This window comes from Calidris pugnax, unplaced genomic scaffold (assembly GCF_001431845.1).
Source record: "Calidris pugnax isolate Ruff unplaced genomic scaffold, ASM143184v1 scaffold153, whole genome shotgun sequence".
In the NCBI taxonomy this organism is placed as follows: Eukaryota; Metazoa; Chordata; class Aves; order Charadriiformes; family Scolopacidae; genus Calidris; species Calidris pugnax.
In genome coordinates this window covers 9,527,973-9,554,852 of record NW_015090999.1, presented here as the reverse complement: position 1 = coordinate 9,554,852, position 26,880 = coordinate 9,527,973, and the positions used below count along the sequence as shown (strand labels likewise).

The following is a 26,880-nucleotide window of genomic DNA, read 5'->3' as shown; positions in this document are numbered from 1 at the left end:
CTCTGAAAAACAGTCTCCACTTGAGCAGAACCAATCAAATCATTAAGAACAGGTTTAAAGAAATCAATTGAAAACTTTGCATAGGGGAAGACAGTAATTCTCCAAAGGATCAGAAAAAAAATCACAATGGGATTTAAATAAATGACTATGGTCATACTGTTTATGGAAAGTTATGAGGTAAAAAATTTGGGAAATTTTGTGGAATTTGTAGACAAAAGGTAATTTTGTCCCCCAACTCTAGAAAGACCCATGCTGTCTCTAAGATTGACTGTAGAAGTTCCTATAAATTCAAGCAACTGATTTCTCAATGGTTCCAACACCACCTCTTTCTGTTTTCAAATAACCATTTGCCTTTTTCCCCTTTAAAGTGGGCTCTGAGAAGATATTTAAATACGGTCATATAAATTTTCATTCCAACACGCTAAAAAGGCACAAAGGAATTGTGAAAAATAATAATTAATTTTTTTAAAAAAAAGAAAGTAGAAATAAACAGATGCAATTTGCTATTTACAAGAGAACATTTTTCGGTACCTTGCCACTGGCAGTTTTCATTAGTGCAAACTCTCTTCCAGCACCAAGAACAGCCGATTCCTCGTCAAACCCTGTACCTGCACGAGGAAGACTTCATTAACACCACAGCTGAACCAGGCACCTCCACACCCCAGTTGAACCAGGCAGTTCCACAGCCCAGTTTACGGACCTAGTTCTACCAGGGAGAGTTTTTTTCATTAAAAAGGTTCTGAGAAAGTTACAACAGGACAACAAAAGCTTTGCTGCCACACGAAGGTTTACTGGGCTACACCTGGCAGAGTTATTCAAAGAGGACAAAAACACTAATGTAAGAGCAACTGCACTTGGTCAGACAAGAGGTCCCAAACATGCTTTTGTTCCAATAGTGCCAAAAGCAGACACCTATCAGAGAAAAATACCCAAAACAAAACCCAAGTCCTATTTCTCCAAAACACCTTCATAGACACCAACGATTCTGCATCTCAAATTCTGATGCAAAGGTGGTTTCCACGTACTTAGAATCGTTCACTGCATTTCTTTTGTGTTAGCCCAGCCAGTGGCCGTTTTAACTTTTGTTAACTGACTCACAGAAAGGAGTTCTATAGCTTAACTATGTGTTATATGAGCACTATTATGAAGTCCAAGCTTCATATATTTATTATACATTTATTATACAACTAGAGGACAACACCGGAAAACCACAGACAGTGCTGTAGACAGAAAGGTTATTCAAAATGAATGCATGCATTACTATGAGTCAAATAACACTTAAGCAGTTTCAAAACCCTCATACTTTTCCATGTGTTTATAATGGATCTATACCATTCTGCACATAATAAAGGCAAACAAAGGGAAGAGCAGTGTCTCAGTTTTATTATTTGAATTGCTAGTTTTGTTATTAACCTTCACAGAAGACGACTTACTGATAATGTGCAAGTCTTTCTCCAGATCAAACAATGAGATGCCACAGGCATGTAAGCATTTTCGTGCAAGCTTAAGCTGCAATTCCTGTTGCAGTACTGGCTCAGTACTTGTTGCAAATATTCGCACTACAAAGCCATCCTGTAATAAAAAAAAATAATATATCTACTTCACACTGCATAATAATACATTAGTTACACCTAGGCCATGAAAAGTATCAGTATAATACTATTTCTGAGTAAATTAGCAAAGGATATATTCATAAATTAAAATGTTACAGAAGAGAAAATAAGAAAGTGCCAAAAAGTATGAGCTGAGGATAAGCATCTGAATGACCATAAATATATATAAATATATATTGAGTGAAAACACTACAAACATTAGGAAAACAGTGGATTGTTATAGAAATAATGAACTCTGAATCTTACTGCAGAAATCTTGCTTTTTTAACAATTTACATCTTATACGCCCTCAACTTCTGCTGATTCAGAACCCAAAATTACTGCATGCAGTTTAAGAGTGACAGCTTTAAAGAGTAGCTAAAACAGGATTCTGTTTACAAATGCAACTGAAGTATCTTCATCTGGCCGTGTTAAAAAAAAAGTTGTTCCGTTAGTAGGGAAATTGATCAATCCTGATTTTCTTACAGTTGTATGTCTGTCATGTCTTATGAGTCCTGTCTTACCCCACCCTTGCCCCATCCCTGTTTTACATCTTTCTCACTGTCAAAAAAAATGATCAGTCCAGAATTAAAATGTATTAACTGTCTGCAGAACACAACATAGAACAGTTGTAACTGTTTTGCCCCTAACAGAAGCACTTATTTGGGTTTCCACAGCTTTGGCCAAGAGGCAATTTTCATATAAAAAAATCTATTGGAATGTAGTATCTTTCATACCTCTTTTATTAAATCTGGTGGAAATTCCCCAACAAGTACCAAAGCAATTACAGGAAATTAAATTAGAAAAAAAAATTATAATTAAGCTCTAAGAAGCTTATCCCACAGAGACCCTGTAGAACAACATGTTAAAAAGCCATTATTCCATGCATAAGATTTTTTCCTCAGAACAAACAGCTAAGTTTTTTCTTAAAACTTAACTGAAAAATCCATCACAAATCAAAGTTGTGTGGATAAATACCAAAATACTGCTCCTTTATGTACAAATAGAGCAGTTCCTCATTATCTCTAGTTGCATGGATTTCTTCCTTAGTTGTGTTAGCAAAGAAAAAGCCAAAAAATTAAGCAAAAAGGAAGTTGTAAGTATTGTAAAATAAAACAATTCAGTTGGGAGAAAAATAGTTTATCCATCATACATAACACTTACATCTCTAGATGCTGCTATTTGATTAATATATTCTCCATCAGTGAAAAGGATATTCTGCCCTTCAGTATGACAATCTGTGAAAGATGAAGTACACTGCATCAGTTTATATTAACATACATACACTGTTCCCTGCTTATCTAATTAATTCTCACTACAACCAGTTCTAGTTTGTCTCGAGAGAGATTATACTGTTTTGATGACATGTTATGTTATGCTAGGATCTCCTCTCTCACCAAAATCATATGATACTCCTTTGTGCCTTGAAGAGTTATTAAAGCACTTTCCGTTCTATGAAATGTAAGGGTTTACCCCAATGTTTAACTGCAAAAGCATTTAATATTCACCTGTGAGGAGTAAACTATTATAACACAACTAAATTCTTATTTTCTAGGAATGTTAATTTTTCTCCTTCCTCAAAGACTTTTCTTAAAAAAACAAAACAAAAAAAGGAGCGCCACTACCTTTAAAGAAAAGTCCAGCATATAAAACCTACAGAAATAAATGAAACAGAATCAAACTTTTCATTATTTATCTCATTTTTCCATTGTTTATAAATTTCACCAAACTGTTAACTGAAAATCTAGGGGGTTTGGAAAACTCTAAACCATATACTTGAATGTATCACCCATTTATTGAAAACAGCGCAGCTATTTCCAAGAAAAAAAAAAAAGGCAGTGAAACAATTCTGCCCATATAAGGAAAAAAAGACGACAATCACTTTCTCTACAAGTTTAAAAGTATGTACCTATCCACCTCTTCTTCCCTTCCTGCTCTGATCATGGAACTACTAACAGAGAGAATGATATTATGTGGCTTGAAAGGTGCTTGCTCCATTGATTATACACAAGAAAGAGACCTGTTCCAAAAATACTACAGGACAGTTACTTCACACTAAGTATCTGCTTCATAACCTGAACAAAGACCTAGTATCAGCCACCTTATCTAACAAATTTAATGCTAAATGAAGCACACACAATACCCTTCTAGCATAACCAGCAAGTTTTCTATTTTTTGCTAGCTAGATGGAGTGTTTTATTAAAAATAATAGGGCAGAAAAAAACCCACAGTATTCACAAATCCATAAACTGGTTTACTTTTTCCTACTACACTGCCTAGTCCAATACAGTATCTCACCAGGAACAGAAGAAGCATTAGGTGGCCTTTTCTAATTCTCACATCCTGAAGTAACAGACCTACAGCAAACAACCTCCCCCTTAGAGCAGACACAGTTAAGAATCACAAAGAGGGTAAAAGCAGGAAGCAGAATGGAGAAGGGCAGATAAACTGAAGTTTGAAATACTGCACTCTCAAAAATAATCTCAGATTTAATGACCAAAGTCGAGTTCGTGTCACTAATTCTCTTGCTACAAAGTGATACTAGTGATAAAACAAAAGACTTGTCAATAACTTGAAGAGAAGGTCCAAAAATTACCTAAATTACATTTCTGAAAGGTTACAGGAAGTTGTTAAGTATTAAGATCCCCTGAATGCTCACATAAGCGTAACAGTCAAGGAAACAGGGTATTCTGGCCACCAGTGGGTCCATATTACATTGTTCGGCCAATTCCTTGAGTAATTTCAAGAAGAGGTGAGCCTCCCAATTAACATTTTTAGGGTTGCTTCTATGTTTGATAGGTCTGTTCACAGAGGAAATCTAGAACAGGAATGGTTTCCTTTTTTTAAAATATACGTTCTTCAAAGTTCTTCCTAAAAACTAGCACTTGATTAGATAACATCCAGGCACAGCATTAAATACCAAATTAACAGGGAGAGTAGAAAATGGAGTATCTACAAAAAGTAAGATAGTCTCAGCTAGCAAGCAGCTCTTATGATCACAGAATCATAGAATAGTTTGGGTTGGAAGGGACCTTAAAGATCATCGAGTTCCAACCCCCCTGCCATGGGCAGGGACACCTCCCACTAGAGAAGGTTGCCCAAAGCCCCATCCAGCCTGGCCTTGAACACCTCCAGGGATGGGGCATCCACAGCTTCTCTGGGCTGTTCAGTGTCTCACCACCCTCGCAGTAAAGAATTTCTTTCTAGTATCTAATCTCAATCTCCCCTCTTCCAGTTTAAAACCATTACCCCTTGTCCTGTCACTACACTTCCTGACAAAGAGTCCCTCCCCACCTTTCCTGTAGGCCACCTTCAGGTACTGGATCAAGTGCAATCTTATTCATCCTGACTTTGGAAAATTACTCTGTGAACAAAGATATCCAAGACTCCTGTCTAGAAATTACTATAACAGAAAAGGCTTATGTTTTACTTAACTAAACTACAAACACCTGTTAATCACAGCCTCCTTAGAGAATTCAAAGGAAGATGACTGTCAAGCATCGCCTTCTGAATTTCTACAGTGAAACCTATGCCTGCTAATCAGTACTCTTGAGCTCATCCAGGCTACCCTCAGTTAGCAATACTTTTCAGGCTAAGGCAATAGTCCTGATCTCCAAGATATACAGGTGTCATTTCAAACAACCACATACCGCATAACTTCAACCACTTCTGTTGAACATAGCAACCTATTTTTGAGGTATGCAGTAAGTACTACTGTGAAAGAAACAGTCAAGATGAAGATCGCCTCTGTAAATTCAGGTCCAATCACCTAGAAAATCTCATAGAACTCAGGGATTCTTTTTAGACTGGGAAGACAGATCCACAGCTCAAGGACAGCCTATAAAGCCTAGCAAAGGCATTGGATACAAGAAAGTTGACACACAATCTGGTAGTTCCAGACACATTGTCAGATTTGCTGGATCATCTATCAGGAAGGAAAGATTGCCCTTTGAAATACACATTTACAGTTTCAAGAAGCTGGTGGATCCTAGCGTCTGAGAAAGGAGAAGATAATCTTCCACAGTCCACTGAGTTTTCTAAGGACATGTGACTTCTAGCTAGGATCAGCTCCTAATCACATCTCCTAATGAACTCCTAATCTCCTACATATCTCTGTAGGAATAAATACGAATGCCTTATTTAAATGCATTATCACCAACCCAGGCATTTGAAAGAGATTAACTCCAGAGAGAGCCACGTCTGAATACCATACCAACCAGGAGGAAATAGCTGGAGTCACATCAGTATTCAGCTGTTTGCAAGGTTACTGCCCTCTAGCTCTATCCGGTGTGGTTTTTCAGAACTTCAACATGTTGCAAGTGATTATTAAGATTACAGTAGGGCAGCCACTACTATGTAGAGTTATGTACCTACTCAGGTTTCCTCATGACAGGTCACACGCCCTGCCCCCGCTTTAATTTCTTTCCTTCTAATGAGAAATGGAAAGAACAAGAAGTGAACCCCTTTGAATTTGTCCTAGACAAAGGGCGTATCTGCTCACAATGTAACACTGAGATAAGTGTGTAGAAGTGCAGAAAGTAAACCAGCAAAGTTCAAGGGTTGAAATACGAAATATTATGAAGAACATGTAGTACCCGCTTTGACACCAGCACAAACTGTATGAAATGCATCTGTGTGAAACAGTTTTGAGGGATTTTTGAATAGGTATTCCCACAGATAATAAGATTTGCTTTTGCACTGCAAAATGAATATATTTTTTGTTTAGAAGTCATACACTTGTTTAATCTGTGCCTTTTTATAGTAGAAACACAAGGCTGTCTTGCAGAATGACACTTGTCACTGAAATTTGCAAAAGAAAACTAACAGCTCAGAGGTGTAGACTTTAAATATGCCTGAGTGTCTCTCAAGACTTGCATGCAGAGCACTGATTTGTTTACTAATGGCAACATAATTAAGGGCCTCAAAGGACCCTACTGGTTGAAGAAGCTGCCTGGAGGTGAGTAAAGTGGAAAAACAATCCTACCAGGCGATTTGTCAAGTCCTTGCACGTGCTCTCACTCACATTTCTCATACAGCCCCACAAGGACCAAGCAGCTTAAACAGACGCCCATATTTAAAGGGCTTGCAGAAAGCTGCATAGACTAGATTCTACATTCATAGTTTGTTTCAAAAATAAATGTTTGTGTTTGAAACTAAAAAAGCCTAGAGAATTTTTCTGAGGGTTCAGTCAGTGCCTACTTATTTATGTCAGGATGCAACACAAAATCTTTCTTCTGACCTATAGAATAAGCCTATCATTGTTTGATCAAAAGATATTCTTCTGTTTACACAAGCAGCTAAGAATAGATGTGTTTCACCAGGAGGCCATTTAAGTATGTTCCAGAAACATCTTAATTTTCTAGAGACCGAAACTATGAGGCTCCTCTGTGAAAAACCTAAATAAAAAAAAAAAACTACAAAAAAAATCCCAAAAGAAATAAACAAAAAACCACCACCAATGTAAACATCAGAAGCATAGTCCATCAGTGGTCATTAGCCTCCTTTGTTTTTTGGGTACACCTGTATCTATATTAAAAACCAAATGGTTTTGGTCATAGTTTGTAACTACCTACATGTAGGAGACACTAGAAACAAAGTCCTATCTGAGCCAAATGTTCAAAGTTCAAAAGAAAAAAAAAATGTCTTTAAGAAGGAAGTTAAGCTCTTGGAATCTTTAAATTAAGGTCACCATAAATTCTAAAATGTTGCAATATTACTCCAGTAGTTGAAGTGAGATGCGAGATCCCTGAGTGAAATAGTGCAGCTGCCCTAATGCAGCAAACCCAAGTCATAAAAGAGCAGCCTCTTTGTGATCTCGAAATCTGCCTCAATTTCTCTTCTGCTTACCTGAAAATACATAGCATGTAAACAGTAAACTATAACCATCTTCTCATATCTGGAGGTTCATACCTGGCAAGGCAACTGTACCGTCTTGTTCCAAAGTTTCAGGGTTTATTCTTATGGCTGTCATACTGTGATTATTCGCATCTCTATATAATAAATAACCCTGGTAAAGGAAGAATATATATATACAGGTATGAATGTATTCCTAAATACATGAAAGGATATTGCCAAAAGTGAAAAAAAAAATGCAATCACTATTTTAGGCATTGTTTAAAAAAATTGAAACCTTATACATCAAATTGGCTTAATTTTCATAATCAACTTTTTTCTACTAAAAAAAATTCTGCAATAAAAACCAGAAATTTAACCCCTTTCTTCCACACTTTCGACATGCTGTAGATCAGCATGCTGAAGCTCATATACAGCTTTTAAAGCCACATGTAGTCATTCTGTTCTACATATATGTATAAAATTACAGTTAAAAGCCACAGCAAAACCAATGTTCCTGTCCCCAAATCAACAAAAGATTCACAGGATTTTCAGGAAGGAGATGCATATATTGCCCTATAGAAGAGTTATAATTAATAAATAATATGTGCATTAGGAAATTTTTCAAAAAAGTTAATTAATTAGCTTGACTCCCACTCTAACGAGATTCCATGTATTTATTCTTTCTGAGCTCTTCATCAAAGAAATTCCCACACATATAGAAGAGTTATAATTAATAAATAATATGTGCATTAGGAAATTTTTCAAAAAAGTTAATTAATTAGCTTGACTCCCACTCTAACGAGATTCCATGTATTTATTCTTTCTGAAGTACCTGGTAATTTTGGTGACAGCAGCCATGACACAAGGTTACATACAAGCAGTTCTTATACTGCCCACCTCCCTATGCATAACCAGATCTAGAGTAAGGGAGATATTCAGGGCTAATGTTTTCCTCTTTCTGTTCTCCATGTGCAGAATACATTCATTTCTCTGAAATCACCTATTCTGGTCAGCAGCCCACATCAAGAAGTCTCCCTTTGGTATACCAAAATAATATCTTCTCTCTGGTTTTATGTATTTTTTTTTTTAAAGTTTTGGTTCAGTCACCAGTTTAGAAGGCTTCTCAGTAAAAAGATTTGCCTACCTGAAACTCACATTTAAGGTTTATCGTTTACACTTGTAATTTTGAGTGCACTTTTAAACAAACACAGTCAAGTAACTTTTGCTTTAGCTTAAACCAGATAGGTTGCATAAGCCCCCGCATTTCCATCACGTGCACAGGTCCATAAGAGAGGCAATACGGCAACTGCGCTCTTGCATCTTTTTCTATCCTACAATGCCTGTGAATCCTTCAAAGATTTTTGAGGGAGCAGAGTAGAAACACAGTTATGGAATTTACACTTCAAAAGCACTTCTGCTAAAAAGCAGCTACAGGAAAGGAAAAAAGATTACTTAAGGGCACTCAAGAACATATTCAAGGTGACTGAGGCCAAGGAAAGTAGCATTCACTGACAGGGGGGTTGCAGAGGCCGGTATGAATAATGACTAAGTAATGAATGACCACACAATGTCATAGCAGGAGATATGACACTGGGGTGCGCTTGCTTGAACCGTGACTGGCCTCAGATGGGCATTCTGCACGTCTAAGAATGGATGCATTTCACAGGGAGGACACTAAGGCTTAACCTCGGAGCATCTCCATTTGTCAAAGAGTCAGAGACTCTAATTACAACCATCTAACAACAACAGAAAAATCCAACCAACCCTTTTCCTTCCATCTAAACTACTTGAATTTTCCTGGATGAATCAATCTGTGAAATGAGGAAAAACAAACCTACACAAACTAGGAAAAGTAAAGAGCGTTAAACCAGATAGAAAAGTTTCAGTCTAGAATAACATGCACAATAAAGTAAGAAAAATCACTTGAATTTAAGCTGATTTAATCAAGCACGTGAAGGGAAATGAGACTGAGGGCACATCTTACCTCTTCTACAGACATATACATAGCAGTAAGTGCAACTCACGTATCTGCCTATAAATACAGCCTGAGTGACATTTTTCCCAAAAAAAGTGCCTTTGGGTACAGTCACTACGTGAGTGCATATACCTGTACAAGCACTCAAAGAAGAATATCAGATCTATTTATAGCTATGTACAGAATGTCCAAATGTGTGACTCTATATCGTGAAACCGTATGGATCCTATTCCTTTCCAAACTGATAAAACAGGCCCCTGAATGAGTGCTCCACATAGCAAACAAAACCAGATTTCATATAGATATAAAAAAATTGCACTAATAATAGGATATATATTTGTAATTAACAATTTCACTTCAAAAGCATGACAAAGAATACACTAAATTTCACACTGGGACAATGAGATCACTTATTCAATAGTAAATATACAATAAAAATTGCTCAGTAGTTAAAAAATGAAGCAAATTAACTGTTCTCTGATATTTGATTTTTCAGTTTGTATTGGATTTTTTTTTGTTTTTTTGAGAAAGAGTGCCCTCAGTGATAATAACAGGATTCTAAAAAAAACACACTATTTTTATAATGAATGGCAAAGGTATAAGAAAAGGTGGTTGATATTCCAGCTAACGTTAAAAAAACCTATCCAAATATAGTTAACTTTACAGTGGTAATGTCAACAATTGACTGTACAATTCATAAATTTATGTGTTAAACCACCATATTTATGAATTGTGCAGTCAACTGATGGGTGCTTCTTAAAGTCTTTACAGTGACAACACAGATCAATGACACTCTTCATTACTCCTTTCTGTATGCCAGTACCATCATCACACGTCCCTCATCTTCCACAATTTAGAAGTCAGTACCAAAAAATTGATTTTTATAACTGAAGCCAAAGGAACGATATAATATCCATGTAAGCTTACTCTATGCCAAAGTCTACTTAAATTACTCATGAGGGATGAGGGGTGGGGTGTGTATTTTATGCTTTAATTATTCACCTACCTGAGCATAGCCTAACCAAGACTTTTTTTCCTTTCTGTTTTTGATGCGGGATGTAGAATTGTATATATGGCCCTGAAAGGCAAAAAACTCCAATCTTTTAACAAGTATCAGTGACAATTTTACACATAATCATTTACCATCTAATTAATGTCTTCAACCATACTGAGAAGTAAAAATTGTAAGAAAACGCTGTAAAATTCTCATAGAAATCATCAGAAAAATTTTGACAAGCTGTAAGAGAACTGAACATTAGTGAGCTACAAAAGACTTTTAATGGAAACAGGACATCATAAAAGTTAAGTAAAAATATTGACTATCTTCATCAGACAAGAAGAAATCACATTACCCTCACTGTCCCACTATATCCAGAGCCGATTTTGTAAAGTCCATCTTTACATAAGAGATAGAGGAAAAAACCATCACTCTGAAGTAGGCACTGGTCATCTTCATCCACAGATATTTCTTTCAATGGCCATTTGTGCATCAAGGCTGCCTTCTTTATCCCATTACTGAACCAGTCCTGGATTTGGATTTTGCCCACCAGAACTGCCTGTACGCTCCGCTGAAGAGAATTTAAAATGGTTGGCACCTAAACAGTAAAACAAATAGTGAGTGAGTAAAACAAAAATGATTGTTTTTTAAATGTTGTATTTTTTGTTCTCTCTCCAACTCAAGAGCGACAAAGAAATACCTACTCTTTTCTCAAAAATAGTGAGGGGGAGAAAAAGTTAACTGAATTTACACAATAGATCTTCTCAAAACTCATGTACACATCATTTACATAAACTCCCAGATACAGAGAAGTTTTAGTGCAAGACCTGAATAGTCTGACAAGCATGGCTGCCATTATTGGTGAGGATAGCAGAGATTGCTTGCAACGTTCTTCCCGTCTCTCCCCAGGCAGCCACCAAACTGAAGAGGCAAGCGCAGGAAAGTGCTGTCAGGGACTGTCCCGTGCTGTCATTCATTCCTGTGCTACGGACAGTTATCTCCAGAAGAAGCTGGAACAGGGATTCTGCAGATAAAACACAGAAATTACGTGGGCAAATTGCAAAATCATACCAAGCAGTTTGCCAGTCAATGGGAAATTAAACATACAAAATACCTGATACATCTTTCCTCAGCCATTAAGTTCAGCCCTATTTCCAGACAGAAAAAAGAGCATCCCATTTAAACAGGCCTACAACATCCTTAACTTTTCATTCTTCAGCCAGAAAACACCAACTCTTGATAATCACAATGGCCAGAGAACAAGAAAAACTAAGTCCTTCTGTTACAGTGGAACATATTAATAAGAAACGGTCCAGAAGGAGTTACTTTACCTGCCTATTCAGTCTACCTCATCACTGAGATGATGTGTAGGTCTTGACCAACCTTGTCTAATCTTTATGACCATTACCCATGTTGAAGCACATCCCATTTCTCAGAAACGAGCTTTTCAAATCAAAGCTTGAAAATTATTTCGATTGTATGTCTCTTTTCAAGCACTGTTTAGCAGTTGAAAATCTGTAACAATCAAGGCGTGAACAGAAATCCACCTCAATTTTTTATAGTGTATAAAAATAATCACTAAGGCAGTAATCACAACAAAGCCTTCTTTGTAGCTTTTTAATACTCTGCGCATCAATACAAAATAAAAGCTTTCTGTAGCAAATTACTATCAACTTTGGAAATATAATACTGTTAAGCCATAAAAAGGAAAACATAAGGAAAGATAATTTATTTTTTTATTTCTGTAGCAAATTACTATCAACTTTGGAATATAAAACTGTTGAGCCATAAAAAGGAAAACATACAGTCTTAAGATAATTTTTTTTTATTTTTATTTTTAAACAACAGATACTACAGCCTAGCCTTCCTTGCAGTTATATAAACCATTAAAAACTATGAATTAACAAGAGATAATTGAATTTTAACTGAAAGGACGTAATCAATCATACTGAAAATTAAAGTTGAACTCCTGAATGTATCACATGAATTAACAAGAGATAATTGAATTTTAACAGAAAGGACATAATCAATCATACATTCAAAGCCATCAGGAGTTCAACTTTTATTTTCAGTATCATTAAATGCAAAATGAATTTTCAGGGAAACTTTTGGATGGCCAGAGGAAATAAAAGCAAGAACTCGGACACTTCATTTAGCAGCTTTATAGAAATTACAAAATTTTGAAAATTATTTCGATTGTATGTCTCTTTTCAAGCACTGTTTAGCAGTTGAAAATCTGTAACAATCAAGGCGTGAACAGAAATCCACCTCAATTTTTTATAGTGTATAAAAATAATCACTAAGGCAGTAATCACAACAAAGCCTTCTTTGTAGCTTTTTAATACTCTGCGCATCAATACAAAATAAAAGCTTTCTGTAGCAAATTACTATCAACTTTGGAATATAAAACTGTTGAGCCATAAAAAGGAAAACATACAGTCTTAAGATAATTTTTTTTTATTTTTATTTTTAAACAACAGATACTACAGCCTAGCCTTCCTTGCAGTTATATAAACCATTAAAAACTATGAATTAACAAGAGATAATTGAATTTTAACTGAAAGGACGTAATCAATCATACTGAAAATTAAAGTTGAACTCCTGAATGTATCACTAAATGCAAAATGAATTTTCAGGGAAACTTTTGGATGGCCAGAGGAAATAAAAGCAAGAACTCGGACACTTCATTTAGCAGCCTTATACAAATTACAAAATTAAATAGCTAAACTATAGATTTCAACAGCAGATCACAAGAGAAGTTCACTGTAGAACTACCTTCTTTCCAGTAAGACCAGGTATTCTATAGCTTCAGTAAGAAAATGAATGACAGATTGTAAGCTTTATTATGCTTCAATGAAACTTTGCATAACACAGCAACAAATTATGATATTTTTTGTAAATATATGTTCACTGTAGAACTACCTTCTTTCCAGTAAGTCCAGGTATTCTATAGCTTCAGTAAGACAAATCAATGACACATTGTAAGCTTTACTATGCTTCAATGAAACTTTGCATTACACAGCAACAAATTATGATATTTTTTTAAAATATATATATATGCCTTTACATGCCAACATTCCTGTTCTACGAAAGATTGATGCTGAAACAATACTGGTTACATACACCATAACGAGTTCACATTCCAGAATAAAGTCAGTCTGCTGAGAACAAGCGTGTTACTATCTCACAAATACTTGCTAGGAACCATCATCTTCTGTCCAATGCAGTAACAGATGTATATTAATACAAATATAGTAACAAATGAGATATTACCTAGGACTTCAGGAGGTTCTGATTGCAGGCCTTCTGGTTGCTGGCCCTGGAGCACATTAAGTAGGGCTTGTAGGCTCCTGAGACACAAGGATGGATGCGAAAATCTCGTCTCCTTTATCAGTTCAAAGACTTCACATAACCCAACTTCAATGATCTAAAGAAGTACAGATAGTTCAGATTATCTGTTAATATAATAATTTTGGGTCTTCACCAATAAAGGTATAAAAGAACAAGATAGTTATTTGAATAACAGAAACGTAGTACAGAATACAATGGTAATTCGAAAGAGAATCTGTTTTTTAAATGTTGTATTTTTTGTTCTCTCTCCAACTCAAGAGCGACAAAGAAATACCTACTCTTTTCTCAAAAATAGTGAGGGGGAGAAAAAGTTAACTGAATTTACACAATAGATCTTCTCAAAACTCATGTACACATCATTTACATAAACTCCCAGATACAGAGAAGTTTTAGTGCAAGACCTGAATAGTCTGACAAGCATGGCTGCCATTATTGGTGAGGATAGCAGAGATTGCTTGCAACGTTCTTCCCGTCTCTCCCCAGGCAGCCACCAAACTGAAGAGGCAAGCGCAGGAAAGTGCTGTCAGGGACTGTCCCGTGCTGTCATTCATTCCTGTGCTACGGACAGTTATCTCCAGAAGAAGCTGGAACAGGGATTCTGCAGATAAAACACAGAAATTACGTGGGCAAATTGCAAAATCATACCAAGCAGTTTGCCAGTCAATGGGAAATTAAACATACAAAATACCTGATACATCTTTCCTCAGCCATTAAGTTCAGCCCTATTTCCAGACAGAAAAAAGAGCATCCCATTTAAACAGGCCTACAACATCCTTAACTTTTCATTCTTCAGCCAGAAAACACCAACTCTTGATAATCACAATGGCCAGAGAACAAGAAAAACTAAGTCCTTCTGTTACAGTGGAACATATTAATAAGAAACGGTCCAGAAGGAGTTACTTTACCTGCCTATTCAGTCTACCTCATCACTGAGATGATGTGTAGGTCTTGACCAACCTTGTCTAATCTTTATGACCATTACCCATGTTGAAGCACATCCCATTTCTCAAAAACGAGCTTTTCAAATCAAAGCTTGAAAATTATTTCGATTGTATGTCTCTTTTCAAGCACTGTTTAGCAGTTGAAAATCTGTAACAATCAAGGCGTGAACAGAAATCCACCTCAATTTTTTATAGTGTATAAAAATAATCACTAAGGCAGTAATCACAACAAAGCCTTCTTTGTAGCTTTTTAATACTCTGCGCATCAATACAAAATAAAAGCTTTCTGTAGCAAATTACTATCAACTTTGGAATATAAAACTGTTGAGCCATAAAAAGGAAAACATACAGTCTTAAGATAATTTTTTTTTATTTTTATTTTTAAACAACAGATACTACAGCCTAGCCTTCCTTGCAGTTATATAAACCATTAAAAACTATGAATTAACAAGAGATAATTGAATTTTAACTGAAAGGACGTAATCAATCATACTGAAAATTAAAGTTGAACTCCTGAATGTATCACTAAATGCAAAATGAATTTTCAGGGAAACTTTTGGATGGCCAGAGGAAATAAAAGCAAGAACTCGGACACTTCATTTAGCAGCCTTATACAAATTACAAAATTAAATAGCTAAACTATAGATTTCAACAGCAGATCACAAGAGAAGTTCACTGTAGAACTACCTTCTTTCCAGTAAGTCCAGGTATTCTATAGCTTCAGTAAGACAAATCAATGACACATTGTAAGCTTTACTATGCTTCAATGAAACTTTGCATTACACAGCAACAAATTATGATATTTTTTTAAAATATATATATATGCCTTTACATGCCAACATTCCTGTTCTACGAAAGATTGATGCTGAAACAATACTGGTTACATACACCATAACGAGTTCACATTCCAGAATAAAGTCAGTCTGCTGAGAACAAGTGTGTTACTATCTCACAAATACTTGCTAGGAACCATCATCTTCTGTCCAATGCAGTAACAGATGTATATTAATACAAATATAGTAACAAATGAGATATTACCTAGGACTTCAGGAGGTTCTGATTGCAGGCCTTCTGGTTGCTGGCCCTGGAGCACATTAAGTAGGGCTTGTAGGCTCCTGAGACACAAGGATGGATGCGAAAATCTCGTCTCCTTTATCAGTTCAAAGACTTCACATAACCCAACTTCAATGATCTAAAGAAGTACAGATAGTTCAGATTATCTGTTAATATAATAATTTTGGGTCTTCACCAATAAAGGTATAAAAGAACAAGATAGTTATTTGAATAACAGAAACGTAGTACAGAATACAATGGTAATTCAAAAGAGAATCAGAATCAAGAACCCACCTACACAACTGTGCTAGCAAATATTACAGTATCTACATATATTACTACAGAAGTAGTATCATTATATTAAAGAGTGTTATCTAAGCAGCATAATAGTTCCCTGGAAATATAAGAAAATTTAAATTTTTTTGGACAGTGCAAGACAAAGTACATACAATGGTAATTCAAAAGAGAATCAGAATCAAGAACCCACCTACACAACTGTGCTAGCAAATATTACAGCATCTACATATATTACTACAGAAGTAGTATCATTATATTAAAGAGTGTTATCTAAGCAGCGTAATAGCTCCCTGGAAATATAAGAAAACTTAAATTTTTTTGGACAGTGCAAGACAAACTGTGCCTCTGAGCCCTTGTAATTTCTACTGGAGTTCACACTTCATTTGACAGACCTCTTTTTCACCTTTACTTGCTCATTAGTGTGAGCCAGCAAGCTAGAATTGGCTTGCAACCTGACTTCCCAACTTGAGTAATGATCCGTTGAACAGCTAATACTGGCAGCACAAGTACTTTTCCCTCCAAAGTCTCTGAGATTGCTCTTGTGACAATATTAAAACAAAGATAAAGATTAATTACTTGTCACTAAAACTCCATATGTACTCATCACAGACATGAATTATGCCAAGCAATATAACATCTGTAAGAGCGCTGTTACCAGCTACTCCTAACTCTCCCTTTTAGCATTCCTGAATATTCTGAGATTACAATTATGCTTCTCTTCACTGACTGTTCCCTGTCACTTCCTTCTCAAACTCACTATGTGACAATGAGGAGGAGGAAGGAAACATGAACAGGGTTAACTCATTACAAATAAGCAGCCAGATCTTCAAAACTTCACTATGTGCTACTGTTAGAAGCAGAGCCCCAATGTTTAGCGTGTTTAATACAGATTCACCCCTGAGTAAAATCTAAGGAAAAAGACTGCAATATGAAAATAAATAAAATTGTTAATGGAACTGCCACTCATGCTCAAAACAGGCCTGTTCTGACAGTCAGCTCTAAGTTCTACTGGATGCCTTTTAACTGTCTTTGCTGTCATTCAATTTATTTCAATTTCTGTCTTCCAGAAGTTTTTTTTTTTACAACCTGTTTGATTTTTTGGAGGAAGAACAGAAACATAACCAAATCAAGTCTTCAAAGTGCAAAAGCGTTTTTCCGGCGAATTGCACCTTACATTTCATATCTTCAGCGGAGTCAGGGAAAACACATGCATGGAATCTACAGGGGAAAAAAGCCTGTCAACAAAATAACAGCACAGATGGTTTTTCCAGGATTGAAAACTCAGTATCATCTTGCAGGCTACAATACGCTGTAGTAAATTTTCAGAAATAGTCTTTTTCAGTGACAGCATCTCTGGGAGAAACTGAGAAGTTTATTCTATTCTTCCAAGGAATCTTCAGACAGCAGCTGACAGGCAGCTGGAGAAAGCAGAGAACCTAACACAGTGGAGAAAACAATCTGGTGAACTTCCACTACAGTAGGAATCGACAATGGATACTTCCACTGCGATTTTGCCTGATCTGCCCAGGTTTTAGGTTGGATTTGGCTTAAGTTTGTTTTTTTTTTTTTTCACTGAGAGCAACAGACCGGGCAGGCTTCTTAAAACAGGTCTCTTCACCTTCAAACAAACAAATAACCATTCATATTATCCATGCATACATATATATAGATGCATAATGTGAGTATCTCTCTGCCTCTCAACTCCTCCAAACTGTGCACTGAAGGACAGAATAAGCAAAAGATCTTTTCAAGACATCTTAAGCTTCTTCTCATTCCTCTCTGAAGGGGCTCTGAGCCAAAACCAGCACTACTCCTGCAGTCTGTGTCATACTCACAGAGAGAGCTTGTATTGATGAGTATCTCTCTCTCCAAGCAGCCATCCTCTCACTCCCTTTGCAACACCTTTGAGACTTCGGATCAAAAAGCACAAACCAACCTTACAGAGGACACACAAAATTCTAACCTGGATACAGACATATTGACCCATAATTACTTCCTCAAAAAACCCTATTTCTTCAAGAAGTCTCATTTACACTATTGTTTTATTTCCTTTGTCTTCTCTCTCTCATAATTGCCCAATACGCACATTTCTATGTTTATCTAAGAATACATAATAATCTGTACACTTAATTCTCTACATTAATTTTTATGTGTATTATATGCATACAAAAAGAATACTTTACACAGGTCACATACCCTCCTAATAAATTTTAAAAGGCTTAAAATCAGTTTCTAAAGAGAGTATTTTTTTTTTTATTTTTTGCTACAACTTCAAAATTTTCAATTTTGTTTAAGCCCTTTACTTAAGCAGCAAAATGCATCCCACTGCAGAACAATGAATATTTAGTCAGTTAATTCCACCTTAATGCAGCATTTATTCCTTTAAAACAGGGCTTTTGTGGATCATCCATAACTCAGTGTTAATTTTAATATTGAGGGGGAAGCAACTGCAAATCAGATCAAATCAGTAGAGTTGAATCTGCCTTATTTCAAGCAGAAAGAATTCCCCATCATTGGCAAAGGCACTAAAGAAATAAGTCAAGCAAAGGCAAATATTTCATGTAAATCCAAAAATTTAAAGTTACTACAGCAAGTTACTAAACTGACCAAACAACCAAAATAAAATGTATTGTACTAATACATGAAGACCAGCAAATTGTGAATGTGTCTCTTTTAACATTTATTAAAAACAATTGTTCTCAACATTGTACTAATACATGAAGACCAGCAAATTGCATCTGTCTCTTTTAACATTTATTAAAAACAGCTGTTCTCAATCTTATTATAGACTTTCATGAATAGTTTGAAAGTGTACTGATTTTTAATTTTATATTTGCTGTATCAAATGTAACAAAATAGCTGATTTTCTGTTTTGAAAATGGAAAAGTAAAGCTTCCTACCTATGGTTTCTGTACCATTTTTTCTAAGCCACTGGCTTTTTTAAACCACACCACTTTTCCATGTCTTTTTTTGATTAAACTCTCTAACATCTTTACCACCACCAATGTTTTCGTTTCAACTTGCAAGTGTTCTGTCCATGTTGCTGGTAAATCTCATCCTTCTCTGAACCTCTTTTATTAACAAGATCTCTGTAAAACTCTATTGCGCTCTTTATAAATGCTAATAGCTACACTGCCTTTTACTTAACATTTCAAATTAAGCACCTACAAGCACTTGCTGATTCATTTAATTCACTCCTCACAAGGAGTCAGATGCAGTTCAAACAATGCTAACTTTATTCCTACTGACTGCACATTATTTCACAACTATCAACCGTGAAATTCAAGTTATCAAGTTGCAGTTACTTGACTTGGTTATGTTCCTCTACAATTCTTCACCGCTATTTCCAGAACACCAACTTTCTCTTCAGATAATACTAAACACAATCACCTATAAAATTCTAATTTTCTAAGTGACTAGAACATTCTACATAATCACTGCTGCAACACCCTTCTTAATTCAGTATTGTATTGTTTTTAGAGCAAACACAAACAAGGAAAGTTACTCTGAATACGCTTTTTAGACTCAGAAGAATAACAAAAGGAAGCAGGACTCATAATAAGATAGCTATGAACAAAACTAAATGCAGAGAAGTTACATGATAGAAAACAAGTGAATCAGCAAATTTTTAAAAATTAAAAAAGTCAGTAACTCCTATATAGATTATTTCTGACTTGCCACCGTTAATCCTGCTGCAAGTATAGAAGTAGTAAACAGTAAAAAAGCTACCCTAACTGTTGAATTATAGCATCCAAAACCTTAATGTGCATTATTAACTATCTACAGTTATCAGTGCCAAAAGATACTAAAGCCAAAAAAGGGGAAAGATTAAAAAACTAAGGTAGTAAGAATAATTGACAGTTACTGCAATTACACGTATACCTGGCAAATCATCTCAGAAAACACTCCACTAACTGAATTCCAATAGCAGAAAGATTTATTCTTCCTTGGCGGTAAAGGAAGAGAAAGCAGCCTTTATCATACCAGCTAGTAGCCTCTGACAGTATAAGAGCTGCCTTATTTGCATTTTGTGTAGACTTTTGAAGCTATAGATTATTTTCAAGTACCAGTACTTATAAAGGAGTACAAGTTGAATGTTTACCCAACACTTAATTGACTTTAATTATTGGGCAGGTACACAGATCTTCCTAATTCATCAAATCAGATGATTCTAGACTAGATGGACAACAAATAAAATTATAGCTATTTTCTGAGCAGCTGGTTTATATCGCTGTTCTTTATTCCCCATAAGGAATATACCATCTTTAGATCCCATACACGGCGCACTTTAAGCAGTATCCAGTTACTTGCCTTTGGAAGTTTAATAGGTGGTTCTTTGGATTCCTCCTCTTCATCGCTGTCCGAATCCCCGCTCTGTACACTGTTCTTTGAAGCCAGTGACACAGATGCTTCCTTTTTTTGCCACTCCAACACACAATGGCGGACATTGCAGTAAACATTAAAAGCTGAAGGGTTGCTATGTAATCTGATATCTGGTATGGTTATTGTACTCTCTAGGTTTTCAGTCTGAAAAACAAAATTAATTTAAGTTTATTAGAAGTTTCAAGCTTTGCTCAATACAAGTAATTTCAATAGTCTGAGTAAAATTGGCTAACCAAATCATCTTCAAACGGGAGACTGAAATTTCCTGTTGAAATATCACTTATATTTCAGGAAGGGGAGAAAGGAGGACAAGGGAGAAGTTCCAATATGTTCCATCTGGCTCTAGTCTCTACCTCTCCTAACTTGATGAGGTCTCTGGGATGGAAAATGAAAGCAGTGCAGGCTACTGTTGTACTGTTGTTCAAACCTGTGCCACAGCCAAAAGACTGGCAGAATTCAGGTTTTATCTTCTTTACAGAGGTCAGTATGTTTAGAGTTTTTAAATTATTATTATTATTGAATTTTAAAATGCAGTATTTCTTTTCTTAGTTCTTAACTTTATCGGTAAATAATAAAAGTTTAAGCTGTTTGCTAAATGTATATTAGAAATTAAAAATACCATTAGTTGTTTTGTCATTAAATGTAAACAGATGGCAAATTCAAAAACTCTCACGAGAGGATCTTGAGATAGTAATTTTGTATAACTAGAAAAGAATAAATGAACAAACTAATGAATTTTAAAAAAAAAAAAAAAAAAAGTCTATAAAGGCCTATGAAGTAACAGGACCCTATCTTGTTTTCAGAAGCCCTGAGCCACAAAGTAAGAGTTGGGAAAGGGTTCTGAGAAGCTACCACAACCCGTGCCCTACCCTACCGCTACCGTGCCCCACCCTTTCCTTGGTATCTACTGCTGGTACAGTGCTGTCAGACACTGCCAGGACATCAACCAGCTTTCACAAGGCTGCCATCAGACTTGGAAAAACGTTAAGAAAAAACATTTTTTGAAAAACATCTCATTCTGCCCCATACTCTCTCTTTTCTTCAACAGTAAGATGGGACAGGAGGAATGGTAGACTTAAAACAAACAAGACCCCACGACCACGTAAGAAAATATCTCCTCATAGTTTGCACACTACATGGAGTGGGCTGGTTTGAGCACAGGCTACAAAAAACTGGACTTCAGGCACATGGGAGGAAACCATTCCTTCTAACACCTCGGTGTAGACACAGGGCACAGACGCTACATAAGTAGAGATGGTCTAGGTTAAGAGTGCAGTGAATTTGCTTGAACACGCAAGGTGGAGGCTTTTTGTCTTTTTCTTTCTTTTTTCTTCCTTTTTATTTAGGGGGATAGATACTATGAATGAGCACATTCGATTGGCAGGAAAGTATACAGTGAGTTATATTACAGTGATTTGGAACAGTCAGAGTGGAAACACACAACTGAGAGCGGCGATGGGAAAGAGGGCTTGAATCTAGCAGAAAAGAGGGGAAAAGAAGTTTGAGAACCAGTGAACTGGATAATGTTTTAATGGGGTGATGAATTTTTCTACAATACGGTATCCCCAACTTTGCACATCAAAACACAGCAACAGTTGACATTTTTATCTGCATTTATGTTTTCATTATTATCAGAAATAACACAGGCTTCAAAATTAGACCATATAACACCGTATGTTCCAAAACTTAACAAAAAATTTAAAATAACACCAAAATATTTCATAGTTTGCACAGCTCCTTTTATTTTTGGCTATCACAGAATGACAGAATGATACAGGGTTGGAAGGGACCTCTGGAGAACATCTAGTCCAACCTCCCTGCCAAAGCAGGTCCACCTAGAGCAGGTTGCACAGGAACATGTCCAGGAGGGTTTTGAACGTCTCCAGAGACAGAGACTCCACCACCTCCATCTCTGGAGACATTACGTAGTATTAGGCTAGAGTATTATTCTAATGATACTGGTACATATTTTCATATTCTTCCTTGCAAAATCATTGAAAGCTAAAAAATTAAGAAGCAGTGGTTTACTTTGTAGCCTATTTCATCCTACACAGACAGCATGTCAACTTTTCTTACCTGTGTCAATGCCAACAGTAAGAACAAAAACAAAGATAATAGAGAATTATTTTTTTTTAAAGCTGGAAAAAGCTCCCTACGTACATACTGAAAGGTTGGTTTGTTTGTTTGGGTTTTTTTCCTTTTTTTTTGTTTTTTAGCACAACAGAAATTCTGCTGCTAGGGATTGAAAGACAACATGAGTATCTTTGAAACAGTAAAGCTGCTGTTGAAAACCCACAATATCAATCAATGCTAGAACACAAGACAACCTCCTGTGTTATTCTAGTATCAACCTGCATCAAAATAGATTTGGACTGACATCAATGATAATGAGCTACTACATACTTCAAACTGTATTTGGCACCAGAAAACTAAACGGTTATAACATATGACTCTTCTGTATGTCAAATATCCATACACATACCCCAAGAGTTTTTGCAGCTGCTGTTAAGGCAAACACACAATATCAGCTTTCAGCTTTAAAGCTAACTCAGTTGAACTACACAGGTTAAAAAGATTTATTCAGTAAGTTTACTATGCATTTCCTAACTTAGTGACAGTTACAGGAAGAGAAAAATGTCTGGATCCTCTGAAATATCTCTATCTGAAGATCACTTATCTAATTAGTATCACGTATTGTAATTATAACTTCTGTGAAGTTTCCATTCCAGCTCTTTTTTTGTCAGGAGTTCAGCTTAGTCTTTGCTCCAGAACAGCCCAAGTTCTGTAGCTCACGTCCTCTTTTGAAATAGGTTGGCCAAATTGTTTAACCAGCACAGATAATTTTAGACATTACAGTGCTAGATAAAATATCAATGTACACTTCCTTGCCTATTAATAATAAGCTGACTAATTTTCAGAAATAAACTCCTTCCTTATTCTCAATGCTTTACAACTATTAAAACATCCCTTACCTAATGCTTTAGCTTTAAAACAGTAAGCACTGCAACCATTTTATCTTTCTGTTCTACAACAGTACAACCGTGCCCAAACTAGTTAGAGACAATAATCTCCCACCCAGACTTCAATCCAGCGTAACATTCTCCAGAACTGAACAGTGTAGCACTAGAATATATGACTCAGAACTAGAGTTTAATTCCTAGATGTATGTTAACCCAGTTTACATTTCTTAGTTTGTACCTCCACTTTCCCTTCACAATACCTTATCTCTGGGAATTATAAATTCTTTGAAACTAAAAGCATCTTATATTCCATTGTTATACATGTGACAAATATAGTATCAATCCTAACAATGTCCCTTAAAAATAATTTTTAAATTCATCACCTGTTTTTTTCAGTTTAAAAACACTGCCCTGTACTAAATAAAGCCCTTTTTGAACAGTAAGTTGTTGGGTTGTAAGAACAGGTTAAAACTTAAAGATAATTATGACTTTCACTGTTTACTGATTTTCATTAGAGGGGGAAAACCCCTCAATGGAATTACCATTGAATGTATAAACATAGAAATGCTTAGCATGTCTCAAGGTAGAAGTAAGGTATGGAATGACAAGAGTTATTGTTTCTGGTTAGAGAGCAGGAAGGGAACTTCCGATCATCACATCAGTTTCTCTCTCTCTCCTCCCACAAACTTAGGTGAAAACCAATGACGATTTATTCGGGATCGATTTGCTCAAGTCTCTGAAGGGCTTTAACTATAGTATTTACAGTATCCATGTCTTCAAAACAAACATCTGTTCAGAAGTGGAGCTATATGAGCAGGTTGTATAAAAATCACTTTCTTAGATTTCTTTTACAAAAAGCAGAGATAGAGCTGATTTAAAAATATATAAATAAATAAAAGAGACGGGAAAACCACCTGCTCCTTTAATGCAAATGCTCATTCAATGAGCAGCTTTCCCCATCTTTTTTTTCTTTGTTAGTTTTCTTCAATGGTGGTACCAGGAAGCATTCAAAACAGACATCAAAAGTATTTTTCTGTATAAGGCAAGATTTTTTTCTTTCCAGATTACAACAGACTCCTAACTTCACTGAGGTCAGATGCACTGATTAAGTTAGGAAACTGGGAACTTAAGGTTCACATACCACCATCAACTGGAAGTTTCCTTTCCTGCAACTAATGAGAGCCATGGCATTGGGTCACTTTTCTACAGTCATACAAACTTCCCCAATAGTATGAGATTCGTGCTACCACCTCTATAATCTTGCCACCGGCTCACAGATTTTGAGGTAGAACCTATTGCTATGACAATCTAACCATTAACTGCACTTACAGAACACCACTTAGTAATTCTTATTATCTTAAAGTCTTATATCAAACTACTAAGTCTTTTTTAAGTTACAACAATTCTCTTAGTAACGCTGCATTTCATGTTAACACAAAATACTTGTATGTTGCCAAGGAAAACAGTGGAACTTGAGAGCCAAAATGGTAGTCAACTTCTAAGCATTCAGTGAAGCAACTTCTTCATTTTGCACATATCTAGGGTTGTTAATAATCCTGTTCTCTTGAGCTATGGGATATATTATTTCAAGAAAAAAATCTCACCCTAATAGCTTGTTTCCTTGGTGTTAAGTGTATCAAGACCCACAGACGTATGAAACATCTTTTCGTGGCACTGTGGGTAAGGTGAAGAGCAACAATCACTTTTTCTGCACCTCTAAATGTCCTGTTCTTGATGGCTACTGTGATATTGCAATGCAAAGCACTAAGTATAAGAATGACTAGAAGTCCAGCTTCTAGGATGTCTGAGTAGAAGACGAGATGATAGAGTCTACACTCATTTTTATTCCCAAAGCATTTGGTTTATTCGGTTTCTTGGAATATGAAATTGCTATCGCTTTCCAAAAAAGTGGACCTTCAAGACTGGAAAAACAGAATTATGCCTTTTGATTTAGTGTTTTTCACATGAGCTGTAAGAAAGTGGGACATTGTGAAGTCTTTATCTTTGTTGTTTCACTTGGTATCACCATAAATTGAAAATGCACCTTCTCAAATCAAGATACATGATGAAACATACATCTTAAAATTTAACAGATACCCAGTATTCATCACATCTTCTGTCTTGAGTGCTGGAAAAATTTATTTGTGCTAGAGAGAACATCTAAAATTAAATTTCAGTGCAAAGGAAGAGCAATTTTTATACATGATGTCATTCTTACAAGATGTGCAATACTAAACTTCAAAATGGAGATTCTCAAACTCAAACCATACAAGGTGAGGTAACAGTGATGAAAGGTCATTTCAGCAGTCAGAAAGATTAGGGTATCTTTTTCAGAGGAACAGATAGAAAAAAATGTGTAAAGGCAATAAACCTAATTAACCTCACAAAAGTTTTCTGTAGTTTAGGTAGACAAAACAGAAGCAGATGATGTTCTCCAAACAGTTAAGATAAAATTAGAAAAGCCCTTTTCTTGAAGTTTTCAAAGATACTGAAGAAAGAAGAATTCATTCCTCAACTACTGAATAATGAAATCTAAATGCAAGTCTGAGAAATTGCAATAACAATGTAAATAAGTAATCATAAACATAGCTTTAATACATGTACATAAGATTTTATTTCTTGGGTGTTAATTGTTTTTCTAAAAGGTAAGAGAGAGATGGAATGAAGTGAAGGTGTCCATACCCTGATGTGTGATTTGTCCACATAAAGATATAATCCTTGCTAAATGGAAGGATGCATTATGTACAGGTTTGGTTCATAAAATAGAGCAACCAGATTCACAAGAGCTCTTCTCAGCCTTTTGTAATGCTCCAGTAAACTCAAGGAAAGAAGCAGGAAAAACAAAACCTGGTCTCCTTTACAGTTGTCTCACACCTCAAACTGTTTTCCCAAAAGATGAAATCCATACATAGCTTATTTTCTGACCAATGTATTTCCTTCCTCTTGAACCAGATGACTGCAATAATGGTTTATTCTCAAATATGATGGAAATAGACTACAATCTAGGAGAGGAAAGTTAATCTGTTGTTAGATAGGTAACGCTATAATAACCATCTGATCTAACCTGTGCATAACACAAGAGCATAGAACCTCACCAAATTCTTTGAACAGTTCAAACATCTCTTAGAAAGTGATGCCCTCTTGAGGTTGAAACACCAAATAATACAAAAGCCACTGAAAACAATGCCAAATTACTTGAGAAGCTACACATGTTTTTAATGAGACAAGTATTTATCCCAGTTGATCCACCTTGTACATTTGATCATATGTTATGAGAACAGAAGATGAGGAACTCTGGCTTTCCATCCAGCCTCTCAGTTAAGTGTCCTAAGCAGCACTTTTATGAGTTACCAGTGGGAAAACTCTAGGGGGTGAAAAGGGGGGAGGGAGGGGAAGCAGCAATATTCATACAGCTGAGATAAGTTACATAGCCTACAATTTTCTAGTGAGTTGCCAAAAAAAAAAAAAAAAAAAAAAAGGGGGCGAGGCCAAAAAA

General features: G+C 35.8%; 1 protein-coding gene across 1 annotated transcript in view; it reads right to left on the bottom strand.

Annotated features, from left to right (window-relative positions):
* Window positions 1–26,880, bottom strand: part of LOC106895870 (E3 ubiquitin-protein ligase MYCBP2) — a 150,439-nt gene that overhangs the window by 94,091 nt on the left and 29,468 nt on the right. The window contains exons 3-11 of the mRNA XM_014955519.1: window positions 20,353–20,568; window positions 15,730–15,883; window positions 14,152–14,348; window positions 10,755–10,997; window positions 10,409–10,480; window positions 7,503–7,599; window positions 2,757–2,830; window positions 1,434–1,572; window positions 532–608 (exon numbers count right to left, since the gene is read on the bottom strand). Coding sequence (XP_014811005.1) covers window positions 532–608; window positions 1,434–1,572; window positions 2,757–2,830; window positions 7,503–7,599; window positions 10,409–10,480; window positions 10,755–10,997; window positions 14,152–14,348; window positions 15,730–15,883; window positions 20,353–20,568 — 1,269 coding nt within the window. The remainder of the gene's footprint in view (window positions 1–531; window positions 609–1,433; window positions 1,573–2,756; window positions 2,831–7,502; window positions 7,600–10,408; window positions 10,481–10,754; window positions 10,998–14,151; window positions 14,349–15,729; window positions 15,884–20,352; window positions 20,569–26,880) is intronic.